This window comes from Spermophilus citellus, assembly GCF_964194105.1.
Source record: "Spermophilus citellus genome assembly, chromosome: 15".
NCBI lineage: Eukaryota > Metazoa > Chordata > Mammalia > Rodentia > Sciuridae > Spermophilus > Spermophilus citellus.
Window position 1 is genome coordinate 44,201,954 of NC_138195.1, and position 20,099 is coordinate 44,222,052.

Here is a 20,099-nt window from a genome sequence, read left to right on the forward strand (position 1 = left end):
CACACCAAAAAACAAAAATTACAAAATTTGAATTTCATTATTTTCATGTTTCACAAAATAGCATTCTTAATTTTTTTCAACCATAAAGTGTAAAAATCTTTATTAGCCCAGAGGCCATACAAACACAGCCAGCAGGACAGATTTGTCCCTCAAACAGTAGTTTGCCATTTCTAATCTAGGTTAACATAAAACTTCCCTACTTTTCCAAAGAAGTATCTTGAGGATAAGCAGGCCTGGGAGGACATCGTGATACTCCAAAGCAGTCACCACAAGCTACACATTTTATGAAGTCTGCTTTATCACTGTGTCACTAAAATGTTAATCTTTAGCAAGATTACTAGTACACATCTAAGTCAGCAATAATGAAAAAAGTTACTATATAAATTACATAAACTTTTTGCATAACTTCTTTGAATAAAACTAATGCTGCTTGGTGTATTCGCAGCACAACACATGATAATGCTTTCAATGTTCCTGGTGACACAAATCAGTTTGAAGAAAGGATTGACCGTGGTATATGAGGCAGATCTGAAATTAAGCAGTCTTCCCACACCAGGCACAGTCTTCTTTTGGTTTTATGACACAGAAGATAGCTTGTTCACAGCAAAATCTCCCCTAACTCAACTTCTGAGCAATTAAGACTTTCTCTCTAGAGTCCAGTGATTCTCCCCTAATGACGCTCAAGCCTCTGGCATGAACTGTTATGCGTCAGGGTTTTTTGTTTCTGTGTACAGAAGTCCCAAGTCACAGTCAGCAGTAGCCAAGGTGAGACCCACTGAGTGCTAGGCTCATCTTTGATCTTCATGTTGTACTCTGCCTCAAACAAAACAATCCCATTTCCCCATAGAACCCATGTCATCCTTTCATATCAACAGGAACGAAAGGACATTTCCAGTGGTTTAAGTCTCAGTTGTAAAGAACCTGTTTCATTTTATTTCCCATTCTATTTGTCCTGATTTTATTTTGGAATCTCTTTTGTAGTTTTCTAAAAGCAAGGCTTCTGACAAGTCCACTAAATGCCCAAGGAGTCCTTCCCCTTATTTGCCAAGGGTATCATTCAACTGATTCTCTTCAAGTCGTATAAAATGAGTTAAATAGAGCTAAAATGGATGCTTCCCTGCCAGCTTGTAAGATTTTGCTTACACATCTACCATCCCTCTCCTGTTGCAGAAATGACAACAACCCTGGGTCCACAAGACACTTCAAAGTTCCCAAACAGTACTAAAGTTCTTCTACCAGCCCAGCCTTGTTTATTTCTTCCTGAAAACAAAATTCAAGATTCTTACACCCACCCTAAATGTTTCTTCCTCTATGAAGGGAAGAACTCTGCTTTTTCTCCCCCAAACAGATGATTATATGCTCAAACAGAATAAATCAATGAAAAAAAAAAAGAATAAAAAAAGAAAGAAAAAGAAATAGCAAGGTTGTTTTAACTTTTTATTAAAATGCTTAGGATACAGATTGACTTTCTTTTGTAAATGAATGTTTTACTTTTCCTGAAGTAGGACATATATGCACTCTGATAAAACAGAATGAAAGGTCTCAGTTTGTGGGAGTTCCTGTACAAGGCTCTGCTCATCTGTCTGGAGCTGAGCTCCTCCAGTAGCTTTCTCAGCTATTGTATGATAAGAACAGTGTTCTGTAGGGCAAGAAATCAATGGGTACTGCTTGACTTTTCGATGCCCTCTTCCTCCAGTGGCCAAAATAAACCACTTTCACAAAGAACTGTCCTATGTAGAGACCACAGTTTTCTAGCTTAGGGACAAACGGGATGAGAGTAGAGAAACAGAAAAGAAAACTAACACTGAAGCCTCATGTCTTTGATAGAAAATTATGGACAACCTTTAAGCCAAAGGAAATAAAAAGTATGCAAGTTATCTATCTATAACTAGTTCACTTGCTGTTAGCTAGATTTGTTCACTTAAGGCTTTGACCCCTTTCCAAACCAACAATTTTGTCTTAATCCAGCTATGCTTGCTATAAACACAATGTATGAACTTCCCAGACATACTATATGGAGCCTCTGCATTTGGGACCTGGCAGTGGAAAAGAATGCTTTCCCAACAATAAGGTACTGAAGACCAAGAATGAGAAAGCAACTAAAGAATGATCCTGTCCCACCCCAGGAGTGTATTATCCATAGTCTCCCTACCCTCCCATTAAAGTCAGAATCCAGTGAACTGAGTTCAATCTTTTGCAAAAAAGTATCATCATCACAATTTTCAATTTTGAAGAAACTATCTTCAATCTTTTATTAAAGAAATGAATATAGATACCTCCCACCTTAAGATGATTTCCTATCATCTTTCACCACACTGTAGAATATAGGTTAAGATCATGAAAATCCAATTTTACATGTGGCACTATGAAAATGGAATGCTATAAAAACAATGCCCATTGCCCTCATGGGGATGCTGATGCTTTCATACTGATGTCAGCCACAGGAAGAGCTCTGTAGGATGTTCCTGGGTTGGTGTTTTTCCCCAGCTTATTTTTGGAACAACAAAAAGCAATTTCATACCAAAAAGACTGGAAAAGCTACAGATAATAACCTTTACTTTAAACACCAACAAAATAGGTAACTGATGAGAAGATGTAAGAAAGAGAACTCATGAACAAGAGCAATCAAATTCTGCAACTATTTTTTAAAAATTTTAAAGCCCATTGAGAAATCTTTCGTAGATTCACACAAGTGCTGTAATACCAGATGTCTAAGCCCTCAACTCACAGAATTAAGAGCACTTAAGCTCTTAATTTTGTCCTGTGTCCTTCTATTCAGAATAATTCCCCCCTTAGAATCTCTGCAAAAGAAACTCAGACACCCCTGCAGTATGTGACTATATGAGAGATGTTTCGACTCTTTCTTGAGGCGAAATTCAGTTTTGTTTTTTTAACTGAAAATGAGAAAAGATACTACAGAGAGCAATGAAATTTCACAACAGTATTAAAGCAAAGATTGGCTGAAATTTGTAAAAATAATATAATAATAACCCACTCTATAATTAACTCCTCCACAGTGAACAATCTGTTACCCACTCTGTGATGAGGAATGACTCCAGTTGACCACAGTGGAAACCTGCCACAACCATAAGGCCAAGTTTCTGACCTTTTTTAAATTCTCCATGGACAAGCTGATGCCACCTCCTACAAGGCAGTTACAGAGACAAGGGAGCTTAGGGGAGCTTCTCTTACCAACCTGCCACCTCAGCAGGAGTAAGTTCACTCTCCTGAACTCTGGCCTCCAATGTGTAACTGTTCATAATTTTATGAAGTATCTAAATGTCATTCACTAATTAAAAAAAAAAAAAAAGAATAGAAAACTCTGGACCAAGGAAATTGTGAACTCAAAAAGTCAAGAGGGATACCAATTACATTAACAACACTTTCTTTAAAAAATAGAATCACTTTCTTTTGAAATCAACCACAGTGGTGAGACGTGTTTTTCTTCTCAGGTGTCCTGTGATGGCACACAGCCTTACCCGGCAAATCCTGCCAGCTTCCAAGTCCGGGGATACTGACCTGCACCAGCACATGGGGCAGCATTACCTCACAACAGTATGGAGAAGAGCACATGTCACCACTGGGCGTGAGAGTTGACAAAGACTCTTGGCTTCTCAACGCCAGACATGGTTGGAGAGCTTTCCTTGTTCTATTAGAAAAGTTCATGAGGAAGCTGTGAATAGGATCAGTCCAGAGGAGTAAAACTCTTTTATTTTCACTGTCCAAACATCAGTCAATATACTGGGAGAGCCAGCGGAAACCCTCGCCGTAGCCTTGCCTCTTGAGCACACTGCACATAAACACTTCCATGGGGCGGGCATTCAGTTCCTTCAGAGTCACATTCCCCTAAGGGAGGCAAAGCCAAGAAAGGGCGGTTAGGATCTCTGTGGTGGAAAAGCTTGAAAGGGTGATCACTAAAGTCTGTTACTCAGTTCCTTAAATGCATATCTAAGTGGGTATTAATTACAGAAATGTGGTTCAGGCCATCTAGATGACTTCCCTAGGGCCTCTTGCTTTCAGGATATAATAAGTAGCATAGTTCTATTGCCAGCCAGCCATTCTCTTTCTCTCTCTCTCTCTCTCTCTCTCTCTCGCATTTGCTTTGAACACTTAACATTCATCTAGAAAGTCATGGCAGCAACCAAGAAACAGCCACTGGGAGTCATGGAACCAGCATATATTCTGATGGACAAGAGAGGTCCGGGACTGATTAGAAGTCCCACTGAGAATAATCAAGTGCTTTGATTCCATTGCCTGGAATGTGATATAAATGACTGCTTCTCTTCAAAACCTGAAATCTCCAGCCCCCCAAACAATAAAAAAAAACCCAAAAACCCCACTTTCTGGCTAAGAAGTGTTCTTTTAAAAGATTGCTTTTCTACTAATTCTCCAAATTCCTAAGGAATAAAGTATCAGAAGGTTTAAAAAGGGGCTGCAGACACAACTTAGTGATATAGTGCTTGCCAAGCATGTGTGAGGCCCTGGGTTTGATTGCAAGCACCACACACAAAAAGAAAGGTTTAATAACATGCCTCTGCCTTTAGTGAGCTTACACAATACTTATACTAAAAGAAATCCTAAGCCTTTAAACTTTTGAAAGGAGACTTCAGAGTGCCAAACATCAGTGTTTCAGATGTCGTGAATGTCCTTTCTAGGCCTCCTGAAGACTTTTCTCTTACCTTTCCTGTGGTCTGTCCATAAAGCCCAAATATCTCGCGAAGTTTTTCTTCACTGATTGCATCTGTTCTGTCAATTTTGTTTCCCAAGATAAGGATTGGCACATTGGATATTGTTTCATCAGTCATTAAAGCCTAAAGACAGGGTTAAAAAAAAAAAAAAGCTAAGTGAGGGACCAGATAGTGAAAACTTTGGGACTTCTACTGATCTTATAAGGCATTATATGCAAAGTGAAAAATCTGAACATCTCTATATCTGAATAAAGACTCATCATAACAGTTGGTAAAAAATCCTCTAACTACCTCAAAACAATTCCAACTTAAAGTTGTCTATTTATGAGACAGAAGAACCGCCCCAACCTTAACTTTTAGCTAGTTGGCTTAGCCACAAACCATCTTCAGATGGTCCTGCCCATTTGCATAGTCCAGAAGAATGAATGCTGTAGCTACATACATAGCCTCAGAGATGACCACAGGAACTACCCAAGTTCTGAGTATCCAGTATGTGCAAAGCCCCATCTTGAACACAGCAAGAGATGCAGAATGAAGGGTTAGAGAAGACACCCCAGTCCATATTCTATGACCATATTTATGTTAAGAAAACTAAATAGTAACACAATGTAGTAGACTGTCACAATTAACGGGGACAAACTAGTAACAGTAAAACAAGTTCAGGGAAATAAACAATTTGGGCCTAGCAAAACTGGGCTCTAAAGGAAAGGCAGGACTAACACAAGTGCAAAGAAGGAAGAACATAAGCAATCGCTTTGGAGTAGGATAAGAACTGAGGAAGCTACATGAAGTACTGCCTGATGCAATTAAAGCATTTACACTGATATGCAGCAACAAAGTAAGGATAACCCACGTTATGGTGCCATTCTGAAAAGTTAGCTGCACTAGATCTACAGACCACAGACCAAAAATGTATACTCATATGACAGTGAATTTACAAATAGTATCTATCTATGGTGCTCATGTAAGAGATGATAATATCTGCAAAGTAGCAAATTTAACGAATTGTGCAGGAGACATTTTAGAGAAGTTAAGTGAATTCTAAATGACAGAACAGACAAAAAAGGAGTTAAAGTCTGTGGAACAGACTTCAAGACTGGGCATCTAAGTTTTAATTGATGGGAAAGCTTGGAAAGAAAGAAAGAGTTAAAGCAATAGGGGAATATGCTCTGACCATTTTGAATTCCAGGAAGTGTTAAGACAAAATCGGAGTAAGGATGCTACTTTATCATGTAAATACTGATAAAGTGCTTAAAATGTGTCCAGTGCTGGGCTGGGGATGTGGCTCAAGCGGTAACGCGCTCGCCTGGCATGCGCGGGGAGCTGGGTTCAATCCTCAGCACCACATTAAAAAAATAATAAAGATGTTGTGTTCACTGAAAACTAAAAAATAAATATTAAAAAATAAAAAAATGTGTCCAGTGCTTTGCTGGGGCAAAACAATAAGAAATAAGACAAAGTCTGTTTTAGTTAGTTTTTGCATCATTGTGACCAAAATACCAGAAAGAACAAATTAGAGGAGAAAAAGTTTATTTGGGACTCATGGTTTGAGGTCTCAATCGACAGATGCAGTCACTACTCTGGACCCGGGGTGATGCAGCACACTGTGGGGGAAGGGCCCAGTGGAGGAAAGCTGTTCATGGGTAGGGTCAGGAAGCAGAGAGAGGGAAGAAGGGAAGGGGCCAAAGGGGAGATGTACCCTTCCAGACCCACCTCCTCTAGCCACACACCACCTGCCTGGTTACCACCCAGTCAGTCCACTCAAAATAGGTTGGACTGATGAGGTTACAGTTCTTACAATCCAATCATTTCACCTCTGAACATTCCTACACTAATACAGGAGCTTTGGGAGGTATACCTCATAGCCAAATCATAACAAAGTCCCCACATATAAGTTTATAGTCTTGGGGAACAAAAGACATGCAGCTACGGAGAGACAATTTGGTCTGAGAAGTCAGTGATGGCTTCTCAGAAGTGGTCATACCTGAAATATGAGATCTCTTAAAGGACATTTTAAAATTTAACAGCAAAAGGGAGGCAGGCTGGATACTACAGTGACACAGCCACATCAATGTTCATAGCAGTACAATTCACAATAGCCAAACTGTGGAACCAACCTAGTTGCCCTTCAATAGATAAATGGATAAAGAAACTGTGGGGGGCTGAAGTTGTGGCTCAGTGGTAGAGTGCTCGTCTGGCACGTGTGAGGCCTTGGGTTTGATCCTCAGCACCACATAAAAATAAAATAAAGATATTGTGTCCAACTACAACTAAAAAAAAAAAGCAAAATATTTTTAAAAAAAGAAACTGACACACGCACGAATATTACTCAGCAAAAAGAGAATAAAATTATGGCATTTGCAGGTAAATGGATATAGTCAGAGAATATCATGCTAAATGAAGTAAGCCAATCCCCCAAAACCAAAGGCCAAATATTTTCTCTGATAAGTGGATGCTAATCCATAATGTGGTGGGAGGTGGATGGGATGAGTGGAGGAACTTTGGATGCGGCAAAGGGGGAGGAGGAGAGGGGACATGGGGATAGGAAAAATGGTGGAATGAGACAGACATCATTACCCTAGGTACATGTATGATTGCACAAATGTTGTGACTATTCTTTGGGTACAACCAGAGAAGTAAAAAATTGTGCTCTATTTGTATACACTCAAAGAGCATTCTGCTATCATGTATAACTGATTAGAACAAATAAATATATCATTTAAAAAAAGGGAGGCAGGCTGGGAATAGGGAGGGAGGAGGGATAGGTGAGGAAGCTAAGTGGGGAATGGCTACTTATGCATATCCAAGGAAGGACAAGTTGTTCTCTGTTTGGAATGTTTAAGGTAGGCAGTAGGGGGGCTGGAGATGTGGCTCAAGCAGTAGCGCGCTTGCCTGGCATGCGTGCGGCCCGGGTTCGATCCTCAGCACCACATACAAACAAAAATGTTGTGTCCACCAAAAACTAAAAAATAAATATTAAAATTCTCTCTCTCTCTCCTCACACTTTCTCTCAAAAAAAAAAAAAAAAAAAAAAGACCCTGTCTCAAAATTAAAAAAAAAAAAAAGGTAGGCAGTAGGAAAAAAGGAAGATAAAGAAGAAAAATAAAAACAGAGGGATAATCATGAAAGATCATATGTTATGCAAAAGATTTATAGATTTTATCCTGAAAGTGATACAAAAACCAAGCAGGGCAATGCCAAATCCAAGATAATTTCTTCTAGCAATATAGTGCCTGGCAGAACGATGGAAGAATCTACAATAATTCAAAGGTTTCTGGACTGCTTATCTAGGAAACAGGAGGGGAAGATGAATAGCTTCCTCCTTTGAGAAAGCAGGATCAGTAGGTGGAATTATCCAGCAGGAAGCAATTATGCATGAGGCTGGGGTTCAGAAGAGGTCTGGATGAGAGAAGTCCATCTGGAGGTCATTGACATGTGGATGGGAGATGAAGGAATGGGAATAGATGAAAGTAGCCTGAGAGAAAGTAGAGACTCGGGAACACCCACATTCAAAGGCTAAGCAAAGGAACAAGTACTTATGCAAAAACTGAGAAGTATAAGCTGGAGAGACAGCATCAAAATCAAGAGTGTAAAGGGGAGTTTAGAGAAATAAAAAATGGCCAATGCCAACAAGTTAAGTAAGGTGAAGACTGTCCTGTAGGCAATTCCACAAGACCAGAGCTGGAAATTATCAAGCCAAGAAAATGCAATGTTAGCCAGGCACAGTGGCACACGTCTATAATCCCAGCAACTCAGGAGGTTAAGTGAAGTCAATCCCCCAAAACCAAAGGCCAAATGTTTTCTCTGATAAGTGGATGATAATCCAGAATGGGGTGGGAGGTGGATGAGAAGAGTGGAGGAACTTTGGAGTGGAGGCATGACAACTGCAAGACTGAGGCCAGCCTCAGCAACTTAGGGAGACCCTGTGTCAAAATAAAAAAGGGTTGGGAATATAGCTCAGTGGTTAAGTGTTCCTGGGTTTAATCCCCAGTACCAAAAAAATAAAATAAAATAAAAACAATGGACAAAGGAGAAAACCTGCAGTGAGTCCTTGATAGTACTGAAGGATGCATGTGACCAATAGACTGAAGATTGAGAATAGATTATTAAGATCTAGCAAGTCATTCAGTGGGAGGGCACATAGGCACAACCTGAGAAGGCAGATTTAAAAATATAGCTGGGTACAGTGGTGCACACCTGTAATCCCAGTGGCTCAGGAGGCTGAGGCAGGAGAATAACAAGTTCAAAGCCAGCCTCAGCAAGTTAGCAAGGCACGAAGCAACTTAGCAAGATCCTATCTCTAAATAAAATAGAAAAAATGGCTGCGGATGTGGCTTAGTGGTTAAGTGCCCTTGGGTTCAATCCTCAGTATCATAAATAAATAGACAGATAGATAGCTGGTGTCTCTTTTTGGGTTTCAAGATACCAATATTACATAAAGACTGATACATGAAATGTAAGGCTATTAATTATGCTGGGACAACAGGCATAAACTGAGCAGTACCCTGAGCAAATTGGGCCAAAAAGTCACTGTATAATATAAAGCAGAAAAATCATTTAAGTTGAAGCTGAGGTTCCCCAAGACATTGAAAAACAATACCTTGGGATTTTTTTTTATACCAGAGACTGAACAAAGGGGTGCTTTATTACTAAGCTACATCCCCAGCCCTTTTTATTTTTTATTTTGAGACAGAGTCTCACTAAGTTGTAAGTAGCTAAGGCTGGCTTTGAACTTGCAATCCTCCTGGTCTCATTCTCCTGACCACTGGGATGGCTTCCACCACTACACCTGGCACATCTTCGTTTTTGAAACATATTTATTTTTTTGTGGTGGTAGGATTAAATCCAGTGCCTCATGCATGCTCGGCAAGCCCCCGATCACTGAGCCACAACCCCAGCCCAGTATGACTTGGACTTTCATTGTGTAAACTGGAATGATTAAATATTGGCACTACTGAGCTGTATTCTTTAGAACATAGGCCAAAAAAGGAGGGGGGGGGGGGGGACATACATTAAGCTCAACTTTGGATTCCATGAGGCGAGAATGATCTGCACAGTCCACCAGAAAGACAATCCCATTAATTGCTGGAAGATAATTTTTCCAAACCCGACGAGCTAGAAGACAAAATTTGTAGTTGCATCAAAAAACATATACTGTGATAAGGAATAACCTAAATGATCTATAAAATGAGCAAATCTTAGGCAGTTTCAGTAACATTAGACTCCTCCCTGTGGATTCTCTAAGTCCTGGGCTGTATTAAGACAGAACAGAGGATGCAAACTGATGGTCTGTGAGCTGAACCTGTTTTTCTAAATTTGCAAATCAGAGCTTCTGTCTTCCTTGAAAAACAGTAATATCTGGCAAACCATGTCTATTTACCTAAATGCCCATCATCAGCTAGAACTAAACAAATGGTGGCTTTCTCAAACTTTGAGAGGCTTGATTTCTTCAGTTTGCCAAAGTCTCCATTGTTCCTATTGTCTTATGCTCAATTAATTTGACTCACTTAAATGACCTGTCTTGTCTATGGAGTCAATTTTGTTTGCAACCTCTGAGTTAAAACATGAGTGTAGGGGCTGAGGTCGTGGCTCAGTGGTAGAATGCTTACCTAGCACATTAAAGGACCTGGGTTCGATCCTTAGCACCACATAAAAATAAATAAAAGTACTGTGTCCAACTGCAACTAAAAAATAAATATAAAAAAATAAAAAATAAAAATATGAGTCCTGTCCATGTAACTATTTATTTTGGTACCAGGAATGGAACTCAGGGGTACTTTACCACTGAGCCACATCCCCAGCACTTTTTATCTTTTATTTTGAAACAGGGTCTAGCTAAGTTGCTTAGGGCCCCATTCAGTTGCTAAGGCTGACCTCAAACTTGCAATCCTCTTGTCTCAGCCTCTCAAGTAGCTGGGGTTACTGGAATGCACCACCATGCCCAGCTTGTCCATGTAACTTTTTCTAATGCCTTACTAACTAGAATGTGGGTCTGCTGACATCTACTCAGGTCTCAAGGGCACTCACTCAGACTCCCAAGTCAGTCCTTGTAAGTGTTTTTTTGTTTGTTGTTTTATAAAAAGAAGTGAGAAAGGCTGGAAAGAAGTCCTTTAATTACATTATATTTCTCAGCCATTCACGTCTAGTCCTTGAATGCCATGAACAATAAAGTGTCTCTATATCAAAGGATTAATAACAATTACCTGGATACCTCTGAATGTGGGGCAGGGGGAGAGACTGGAACTGTCACTTTGACTTTCTATATTGCTATACTATTTGTTACATTGAGTCTGCACTACTTTTAGAAATTAAAAGTTTTGTTTTTCCTTATAATTTTATGTATATTTTTTGTCATTTTTTTAAAATTCTAGGATTGAACCTAGGGCCTTATACATGCTATATAAATAATCTACCACTAAGCCACACCCCCAGCTCAAAAGTTGAAATCTATGCAAATAAAAAAAGGAAACTCCAGATGTGTAATGTTTTAGTAACTTCTATAAAATGGTGGCTTTGATTATGAAAAGGTGCCTCTATTAAACTTTCCTCAGTCTGTTAAACAAAACAATGTACACCAACAAGTTTCCCTTCCCTTCTTACTTTAACAAAACATGAAAGTGAAATTTATCACACCAAATAATCTACTATTCCCAGTTCAAGTATCTAAAGACATCTGGTATCTATTTCTTCAGCAGACTCCAGATGGTCTAGGTTGTCTTATCTGGCTCTGAATTTAAATATGTAAAGCGTTACAAAGTCTTTTTGGAAGGAGAAAAGATACCAAATGCCCAGTGTTTTATGTGATTGTGACCATAATATATGTAGGATTATTCAGGATATAAATATTAAATGAGTAAAATTAATATAATATTCTAATGAACCCACCAATTATAAAATATGTAGGCTGGATAATTAAAAACTACCAATATTCTATTTTAACTGTTTTTTAAACTATATTAGATTTTCTTAATTATTTTATTATTATCATTATTATTATTATTTAGTTGTAGATGGACACAATACCTTTATTTGATTTGATTTATTTTTATGTGGTGCCAGGGATTGAACCCAGTACCTCATGCATGCCAGGCAAGCGCTTTACCTCTCAGCCACAATCCTGGCCCCGCTAAATTAGATTTAACCTAATAAAATGTTCCCAAAACAGACTTCTCAACTCAATAACGATTGAATAAATCTTACAGAATGTCAGTGGTTTCTTTTCCCTACCTTCTCAGAATATTTATTCACTCACTTAAATGTTTTACTCCTATGCCTAAAGTCTTGCCAAATGTAAACTCACTACCCAAGAGATAAAGATGCCCATTTTGTAGATCTCAAAAATACATAAGACACCTGATGGGAAACTGTGAATCAAAAAGACATAGCCTGAATAAGGAAAAAGGACCCAAGAGAAAAGCAAAAAAATTGGAAAAAACAGTTCCAACTATCCCAAATGGGTAGAGCATATGAAATATCAGTTTAAATCAGAATGGTCACAAGTAGTCACTGTATTATGTTGACAACTTTTGACAAGTTTAAAATTACTTATGAATAAAAGAGACTTGACAACTGAATATAATTTGTGATATTGTACTGGTCTATTCAAGAGGAACAAATGCCAAAAATGGAGATTACTGGGAAACATACAAAAAAAGAATATATGAGACAGATTAAAAAAATTAAAATCTTACATTTTACAACTACAATGATTATGTAAAGAAATATTCTTTTTCTTTGGTAAAAGGCATGAAAGTGCTAGGGAGTAAAGGAGCATGATGTATTCACAAACTGTTTAGAAAAATATAAATTTTTTTTGAGAGAATTTTAATATTTATTTTTTAGTTTTCGGCAGACACAACATCTTTGTTTTGTATGTGGTGCTGAGGATCGAACCCAGGCTGCACGCATGCCAGGCAAGTGCGCTACCGCTTGAGCCATATTCCCAGCCCGAAAAATATAAATTTTAATGTTACTAGAGAGACTAATAAATCTGGACTAAAGTTATAAATGTATAGAATTTCCTGTATCATTTATGCAATTTTTGACAAGTTTGAAATTACTTAAAAATAGTAAGTAGATAAAAAACGTCAATGAAGTAGTAAGACTGCAATCCTAAAAATGGGCACAGTGGTACCTGCCTGTAATCCCAGAGACTCAGGAGGGTGAGGCAGCAGGACTGCAAATTTAAGGCCAGCCTCAGCAACTTAGCAAGACCTCATCTCAAAAAATAAAAACTGATTGGGGATGTAGATAAGTGGTAGAGCACCCTGGGTTCAATCCCCAGTACCACACATAAAAAATAAATTAAATAAATGAATATAAAATAAAAGTCATTCCAATCCTAAATGCAAGCAATTTAAAAGGTAAAAATGACACACTATTTGGGGAGCGTGGGGTGAGTACACAATAAACCATAAGTTAATACCATGCCTTCATTAAGTCTCTTACCTTGCTCATGCCCACCAAGATCAAAAGTTGTAAAAGTCATTCCAGCAATTGTCAGCTCTTCTGATGCTGAAAAATTGTCAAGAGGAAATAAATAAACTTTTCCATCCAAAGGCCCAACTACTAATACTGTAAGCCAATACTAATGCAAAAACCTAATAAAGCTTTCACCTTGTGAAGAAAAAGATACAGAAATGAAAACTTTCTTAAAGAGAGTCAAAAGTTTACTTTCTAAAGGTCAAAAGTTTACTTTTCTCCAAGATGTGTTGTTTCATAGGAGATACAGGAGATGTGTCCCATTTTAGAACCTGAGAGAAGAGACAGTGACAATGTTCCAGAAGTTTAGATCTATGATTATTTGACCTTTTGTATGTACTAAAGGTTACTTCAAAGTAAGCTGGCTTCTGGGGCCTCATTTAATAAAAGAATAAAATTAATTGGAGAGTCACCCCTCCAATCCTGACATTGACCTTCAAAGGTCAAAAGAGCACCTGGTATTTTCAAACATACTTGGATGTAGTGTTGGAACATGTTGGCCCAATCTGTCATCTTTGAGCATGTGAAGAAGAGTGGTTTTGCCTGCATTGTCCAAACCCAAGAATACAAGTTTTCCAGATTTCTTGTAGAGTCCTAAAAGAGAACATAAATTTTTAATGTAAATTCTCTCTCTATATACCAAACGCTGCTTATATTTAAATTGCTGGAGGAAATGCAGTGTGAAACCTGTAATATATTTAATATTTAAAGAAAATGGCTTTACCTAGGAACTGGAGCACACTGCTGAAGCCATTGTAGATCCACTCAAAGATGAAAGACATTATTAACGCTTACTACCTGTATAAAATATGAAAGTAGCAAACATTAACCTTTTAAATACCAGTATAGTTCTGGAGAAGTTAACTCTTATTCCCTGGCTCAGATGCATGTTCAGAGTCTCATGTTTTCTGGCCTAAGAAAGAAGATTAAATAATCTCCTTTACCCTTAAGACAAGGATTTTGAACACTGAAGGGAAGCTTCTAGGATCCTTGCATCTGCACGAATTCATTGTTTCCTAATAGCTATCAACCTATGATACTCAGAATTATTAGTTAGTGACATATGTTCCTCTTTTATTGTGTGACTCACTCCTCCAGGCAGCTGCAGCTCATTCACATTCCTTAGATACCACCAAGGTCTACCACTTAACACCTGTAGGAAATCAGTCTCATTAATAACCTGGATCAAATGGACACATAGATATGTGGAAAATAAGAAGAAAAGTATATTACCCTGTCTGTGCACAGCTCTAAAAAACAAAGCCAAAATTGTACTGGCTAACTTAATTTACCCTGGTCCATTTACAACCTCTTTATCCCTACTGGGGATCGAAACCAGGGCCTTAAGCAAGCTAGGCCCTGTGCTCTAACACCAAGCTATATCTCCAGGCCTTTCTTAAATTTTAAGACAAGGGTCTCACTAAGTTGCTCAGGCCTGCTTAAGCCTACTGTGGATTACAGGTATACACCACTGAACCTAGCTAAATATTATCTCTTCTTTAATAAAATTTGTTTAACCCCTTTTGCAAATGTTTCAACTTATAAAAAGAAAAGACATACTATTTTATAGAAACAAAAAGGAATAGCATAATACTTTCAAATATAAATAATCAAGTTCAAACCCATTTTATAAATTCTTATTTTCTTTAAGTAAGAAAATTCACTCATAAGCAAGGTGAAGTGGCACACCCCTGTAATCCTAGTACTGGAGAGACTGAGGCAAGAGAATCGAAAATTCAAGGCCAGCTGCAGCAATTTAGCAAAACCCTGTCTCTCTCAAAATAAAAAGGATTGGAGGCCGGGTGCAATGGTGCATACCTGTAATCCCAGCAGATGTGGCTCAGTGGTAACGTACCCCTAGATTCAATCCCCAGTGCCAGAAACAAACAAACAAGCAACAACAACAACAAAAAAACCCAACAACTCATTCAGAATACAGTAGTAGCTTTCTAAGCAAGTACATATATTATTAGCACTAATTAATATAATGATCGAGTATATATTTTAATTAAACAAGTACATATATTAACTAAACAAGTACATATATTAATTAGTAATTAATTAACTTAGTTTCCCACAGGCCTAGACAAAACAATGACCCAAAGCTACTAACAGGTCTAAACACACTGGTAACAGGATCTCTGAGTGAAGTTAACACAAAAGGATCTAGAGACACTGGTGAGTCTAAGGTGTGTGAGAGTTAGCATTTTCTGGTTACACTAAATATTTGCCTCAATATCTCAGATTTAGGGCAGGAAAAAAAAAAAGACCCTCATCCATCAACAAAAATATCTGTACACAAGACTTTACATGTGATCAACTATAATCAAACAAAAAACTTTCATGAATAGTAATGGGTAAAAAGGTTACACACAAAATATTCTTTTCTGTTGCCCAAGCTGGCTTTGAACTCCTGGACTCAAGCCATCCTCGTACCTCAGCCTCTCTAGCAGCTGGGACGGCAGGTGCACTCCACACATAGGCTGCACCTATATGCTTCAAAGAATGCTAGACGGAGAGGAAGCTGAAAAATGCAGACGGTATGTTTTTTCTCTTTCATTCAATTACTGGATTTCTGTCAGGGTTGGGTATTGACCTATAAACTTTAGAGCTTCCTTAACACTTCACAGCTCTTACCACAGAGGGACAAATAAAGCATGGAAATTTGGGTGGAGGTACAGATTGAGGAAAAAGGTTTTATGAAAATAAATTAAATGCAAGCTTTTTTCCTCCCTTTTCTGTAACATTCAATTTTATTTTGGTAGAAAGACCATATTTGGCATGTTAAATAACACTTTTGTTTAGAAACTTAGTCTACACTTTAAGTCCAATAACTTAAATGCACTTACAGGCTGGGCATGATGGCACACTTGTAATCCCAGTGACTCGGGAGGCTGAGGCAGGAGGATTGCAATTTTGAGAGCAGCCTCATGAACTTAGGGAGGCCTGAGCAACTTAGTGAGACCCTGTCTCAAAAAATAAAAAGGGCTGGGGAGTAGCTCAGTGGTTAAGTGCCCCTGGGTTCAATCCCCAGTACCAAAAATAAAACAACGCATATACAAAACTCCCATGCTAAGTTTCTTTTACTACAGGCAAGCAAAAGGACAATGTGCCTTTCTGTATAGTCTCCTCAAAGCAGATACCCTTCCCTATTTTTCCTCAATCTATTGCTTGGAGAAGCACAATTCACATTTATTTATTATTTATTTCGCTGGGATTACAGTAGCATGCCATCACGCCTGGCACAACTCACCTTTAGAGAGTGCCCTTCAATAAGGTACTCCCTGACCATCACTCCTTTACAACACATCTCTATTAATTTGTACTACAGTGGTTTGCAGTCAATACTTTATAGATTCTCCCTCACTGCTCCCCCCTCCAAATACTGGGGATTGAACTCAAGAGCTTTGTGCACACTAAGCAAGTACTCTCCAACTGAGCTACATCCCAAACCCCTAGATTATTTTACCACATCATTTTCAAAGTACTCCCAACCATGCTGAGTAGTTATAGCTCATTGGTAGAGCGCTTGCCTAGCATGTGTGAAGCACTGGGTTCAATCCTCAACACCATGTAAAAATAAATAAAGGTATTGTGTCCATCTATTAAAAAAAAAAAAAAAAGTAGTAGTACCCCCAACCAGGTGAATTCTGCAAAGGTGATGAGGGGAAAACCTCACACTTCAAGGAATTTTTCACAGTACTTGAACTACTCTGATTTTCCAATTTATTTTCCTTTGACATCACTGCTTTATGGGCGCAGTATGGTATGCCTGTAATCCCTGCTACCCACAAGTCTGAAACAGGAGGATGGCAAGTTTGAAGTCAGCCTAGGCTTAGTGAGACCCTGTCTTAAAATAAAAAATAAAAAGGGCCAAGGATGTAGTTCAGTGGTACTGTGCTAGCCTGGCATGTGCAAGGCCCTGGGGTCTACTTCCAGCACTGCAAACACTAAACAAAATTATCTATGGAGAGTGAAGAAACTTCAGGTGATGTTTAAAACAAACAAACAAACAACAACAACCAAAAAAAAAACCCCTCCAATTTTTTACTGGACCCAAAGAGTTGGGTTCCACTGCTACCCAAAGTTAAGCAAATGGCCTTGATGTCTCCTCCATCCTTGAATTCTCAGAATTTATACCAACTCAAGTCATTTTAGAGATTAGAGAGACACCTCATTTCATCCCTACACCAACTCACAAGCAGAGCTTATTAGCCTCATTTAACAAGATGAAGATGCTGACACTCCTAAATTAGCTGCCTTGTTCAAGACTACTTAGCTGAAAATCTCACAGTTCCAGGACCTCACACACATTAGGAAAGCACTCTACCACTGAGCTACATTCCCAGCCCTTTTTATTTTTTATTTTGATACAGAGTCTCCCTAAGTTGCCAAAGCTGGCCTTGAACTTGCAATCCTCCTGTCAGTCTCCTGCATAGCTGGGATTACAGGCATGGCCACCATGTTTGGTTTTATTATTTCTGAGATAGGATCCTGCTAACTTCCCCAGGCTAGGCTTGAACTTCTGATTCTCTTGCCTCAGCCTCTGGAGTAGCTGGAATTAGAGCCACTCAGCTTAAACCCTCCTTTTATAACACCAAAGCCAAAGCCCTTTCTGTTAATATTACATAAAATTCAGATCCAAATCACAAAATTTATTTAAAAACTTCCTTAACCCACCTACTACATAGATCATAATCTTTTAAGTCTTCTTTATAATTCATCACACCTTTTGTATGGTACTTTAATAATTAGTATTTATTTCCTTTACTATCACATTATGGCAAGTAAGAGTATTCTAAAATTTAAGGGTTCTAAACACATCAAAAACACTGCTGCTCCTAAAACAAAGACTTGCAAAGTTAAGTTTTGATTCAAACAAGTACCGAAAGGAGAAACACCAAACAGATTATAACTCATTTTTTAAAATTCTGCATCATTTCCTATACACACTCAGAACAACTTTAAGAGACTATTCCAAACAGATCTGGGGTTTTAGATAGGAAACCACTTGGCTGAAGGAGTAAATGTCAGCCCATGGCAAATCTCCCTAAACCTTCTGTCTACACCTAACCAAAAGGACTCAGGGTAAAGACAAAGAAGAGGACCAAGAGAGAATATTTATAGAGGCAATTTGGTGCGACCCTTACGATTCTGACCCCCTCAGCTAGAATCATAACGAAAATAGAAATCTGTGCACCAAAGAAAGAGGGAGGCGGAAGGAGAAAACACGGGGTTTGACACACGACATCAGATGACAACAGAGAGCTGACGTGGGGAGGAGCCCTGAACTAGGAGCCTGTAGACCTGGTTCAAGCGCTCAGTTGCCAGCTGCGGGGACTTGCCAGGCCTCAGTCCCCGAGTCCGTACAAAATAAGGATGATCAAAAGCTCCCAACCGCCTCACCGAGGACTGAGGCACCTCCAAGATAGGAGACACGGAGCCGTTTCCTAAACTGGGGAGCACAGCACACACTAGGAAACTGTTATCCAGCCCGGCAGCTGCAAGACCCCGAGAAGAATGCAAGTGAACTCAAGAGCCCGGAGGTCGGCAAGGGACAGAGCAGACCCGGCCGAGTCGGCCCGTCCCCGCCCAGAAGCAGCCCGGTGGCCCCAAAGAACCGCCTGCGTGTCACTTCCCCCCCCCCCCCGCCGCCGAGGCCGGCCTCCGCCCCGACCCCCTCCGCGGCCCACCCCAGCTCTCTGGGCCCCGACTGCCTTCTCCGTTACCACCCCCTGACTTACGGCCCGAGGGGCTCCTCCGAAGGCGGCAGGCGGCTGGGACCCTCCCTCAGAACACACAGACCAGCAGCACCAGGGACCGCCAGCTACTCACCGGATACACGTCATACCCCTCCCCCGGAGTTTCCGGGAGCGTCCTTGCCCCGCCCCTAGCGTCACGCTCTCTTCCCAGGTACCGCCCTACCAGCGACTCTCGCAGCTGAGGGGCGGGCCTAAGGCGTGACGTCGCGGTCGAGGGCGGGCCCCACCTAGGCTCCACCTACTCTCGTGCAGCCAGCAGGCCGCGCGAGACGTGGCAGCACCTGGTTTCGCAGGCTGTGGCGGGATCCTCGAGTCCAGCGGCGGTCTTGCTCGTTCTGCTCCCCGGTTTCCTTTCCTTCGGTGCTCCTAGATGCACCGATAAGATCAAAAAGGGCAGCCGACGGGTGGGTAGACAGGTTGACCTTAGGGCCGGCGACCTCAGGTGGATGCCGTGAGTCTTTGGCTTTTGTTTTATCCAGCCCCTAAACTGATCTCCGAGGAAGGAAGTGATCCACACACGGTTAGCGGTATTCCAATAGGGAGCCTTTATTACCGGGGCTCGCTCCACGACGAAGGAGAGTGGCCCCTACCGGAGTTAGGGTCGGGTTTAAAAAGGGAAAAAACCGCAAAGCTCAGTATGGGTGGCATCTCTCTTTTGTCCTATCAGCTCTCGCCAAGCAAGCAATCTACTCACAGAAGCAGAATTTGCGGTTAGTCAGGAATTTTTGCAGGTGTGCTAAGGGTCCTAGTTTCCCCTTTTTAAGGGTCCTAATTCCTCCTTAGGTGGAAATTCCCTTCTGGTGGTTATTCTAGGAATTAATGCCATCTTTCTCTCTTTGGTGCTGGGGATCGAATCCAGGGCCTTTTGCATGCAAGCCAAGCACTCTACCAACTGAGCTATATTGCCAGCCCCATCTTGTCTCTTTATACAAACTGGAGTTAGGTTTGCTGTCACACTTCAAGTTACATTTTCCCTGTTCAGTGAAAGAGCTAGTATCTGTTCAGCACTTGCGCTCCCAGCAGTCCGTTGGGTACTTGGAGGCTTCATCTCATTTTACCCTCCTTAGGGTTTTCTGAGGCAGATACCATTATTAGCCCCATTGTACAAATGAGAACCGAAATTCAGATTAGCCAAGTAACCAAACTTAAATTCGAATGATAAAAAATA

At 40.0% G+C, this 20,099-nt stretch overlaps 1 protein-coding gene across 1 annotated transcript; it reads right to left on the reverse strand.

Moving 5' to 3' along the window:
* Positions 1 to 1,967: 1,967 nt before the first annotated feature.
* On the reverse strand, positions 1,968 to 19,048 carry SAR1A (secretion associated Ras related GTPase 1A). The gene is made up of 7 exons (XM_081268149.1): positions 18,914 to 19,048; positions 13,894 to 13,967; positions 13,644 to 13,763; positions 13,137 to 13,202; positions 9,700 to 9,803; positions 4,680 to 4,811; positions 1,968 to 3,846 (listed from the first exon to the last, which is right to left on the reverse strand). The coding sequence occupies exons 2-7, from the start codon at positions 13,949 to 13,951 to the stop codon at positions 3,730 to 3,732; spliced, it is 597 nt and encodes a 198-aa protein (XP_081124275.1). The 5' UTR covers positions 13,952 to 13,967; positions 18,914 to 19,048; the 3' UTR covers positions 1,968 to 3,729.
* Between the last annotated feature and the right edge of the window lie 1,051 nt (positions 19,049 to 20,099).

Excerpts from the sequence above, each read along its gene's own strand:
- SAR1A (XM_081268149.1), bottom strand. The coding sequence starts at position 13,951 with ATGTCTTTCATCTTTGAGTGGATCTACAATGGCTTCAGCAGTGTGCTC. Across the intron at positions 9,804-13,136 it reads TCTTGGTGGGCATGAGCAAG|CTCGTCGGGTTTGGAAAAAT; the intron begins GTAAGAGACTTA and ends TTTGTCTTCTAG. Across the intron at positions 4,812-9,699 it reads AATCCAAAGTTGAGCTTAAT|GCTTTAATGACTGATGAAAC; the intron begins GTATGTCCCCCC and ends CCCTGTCTTTAG.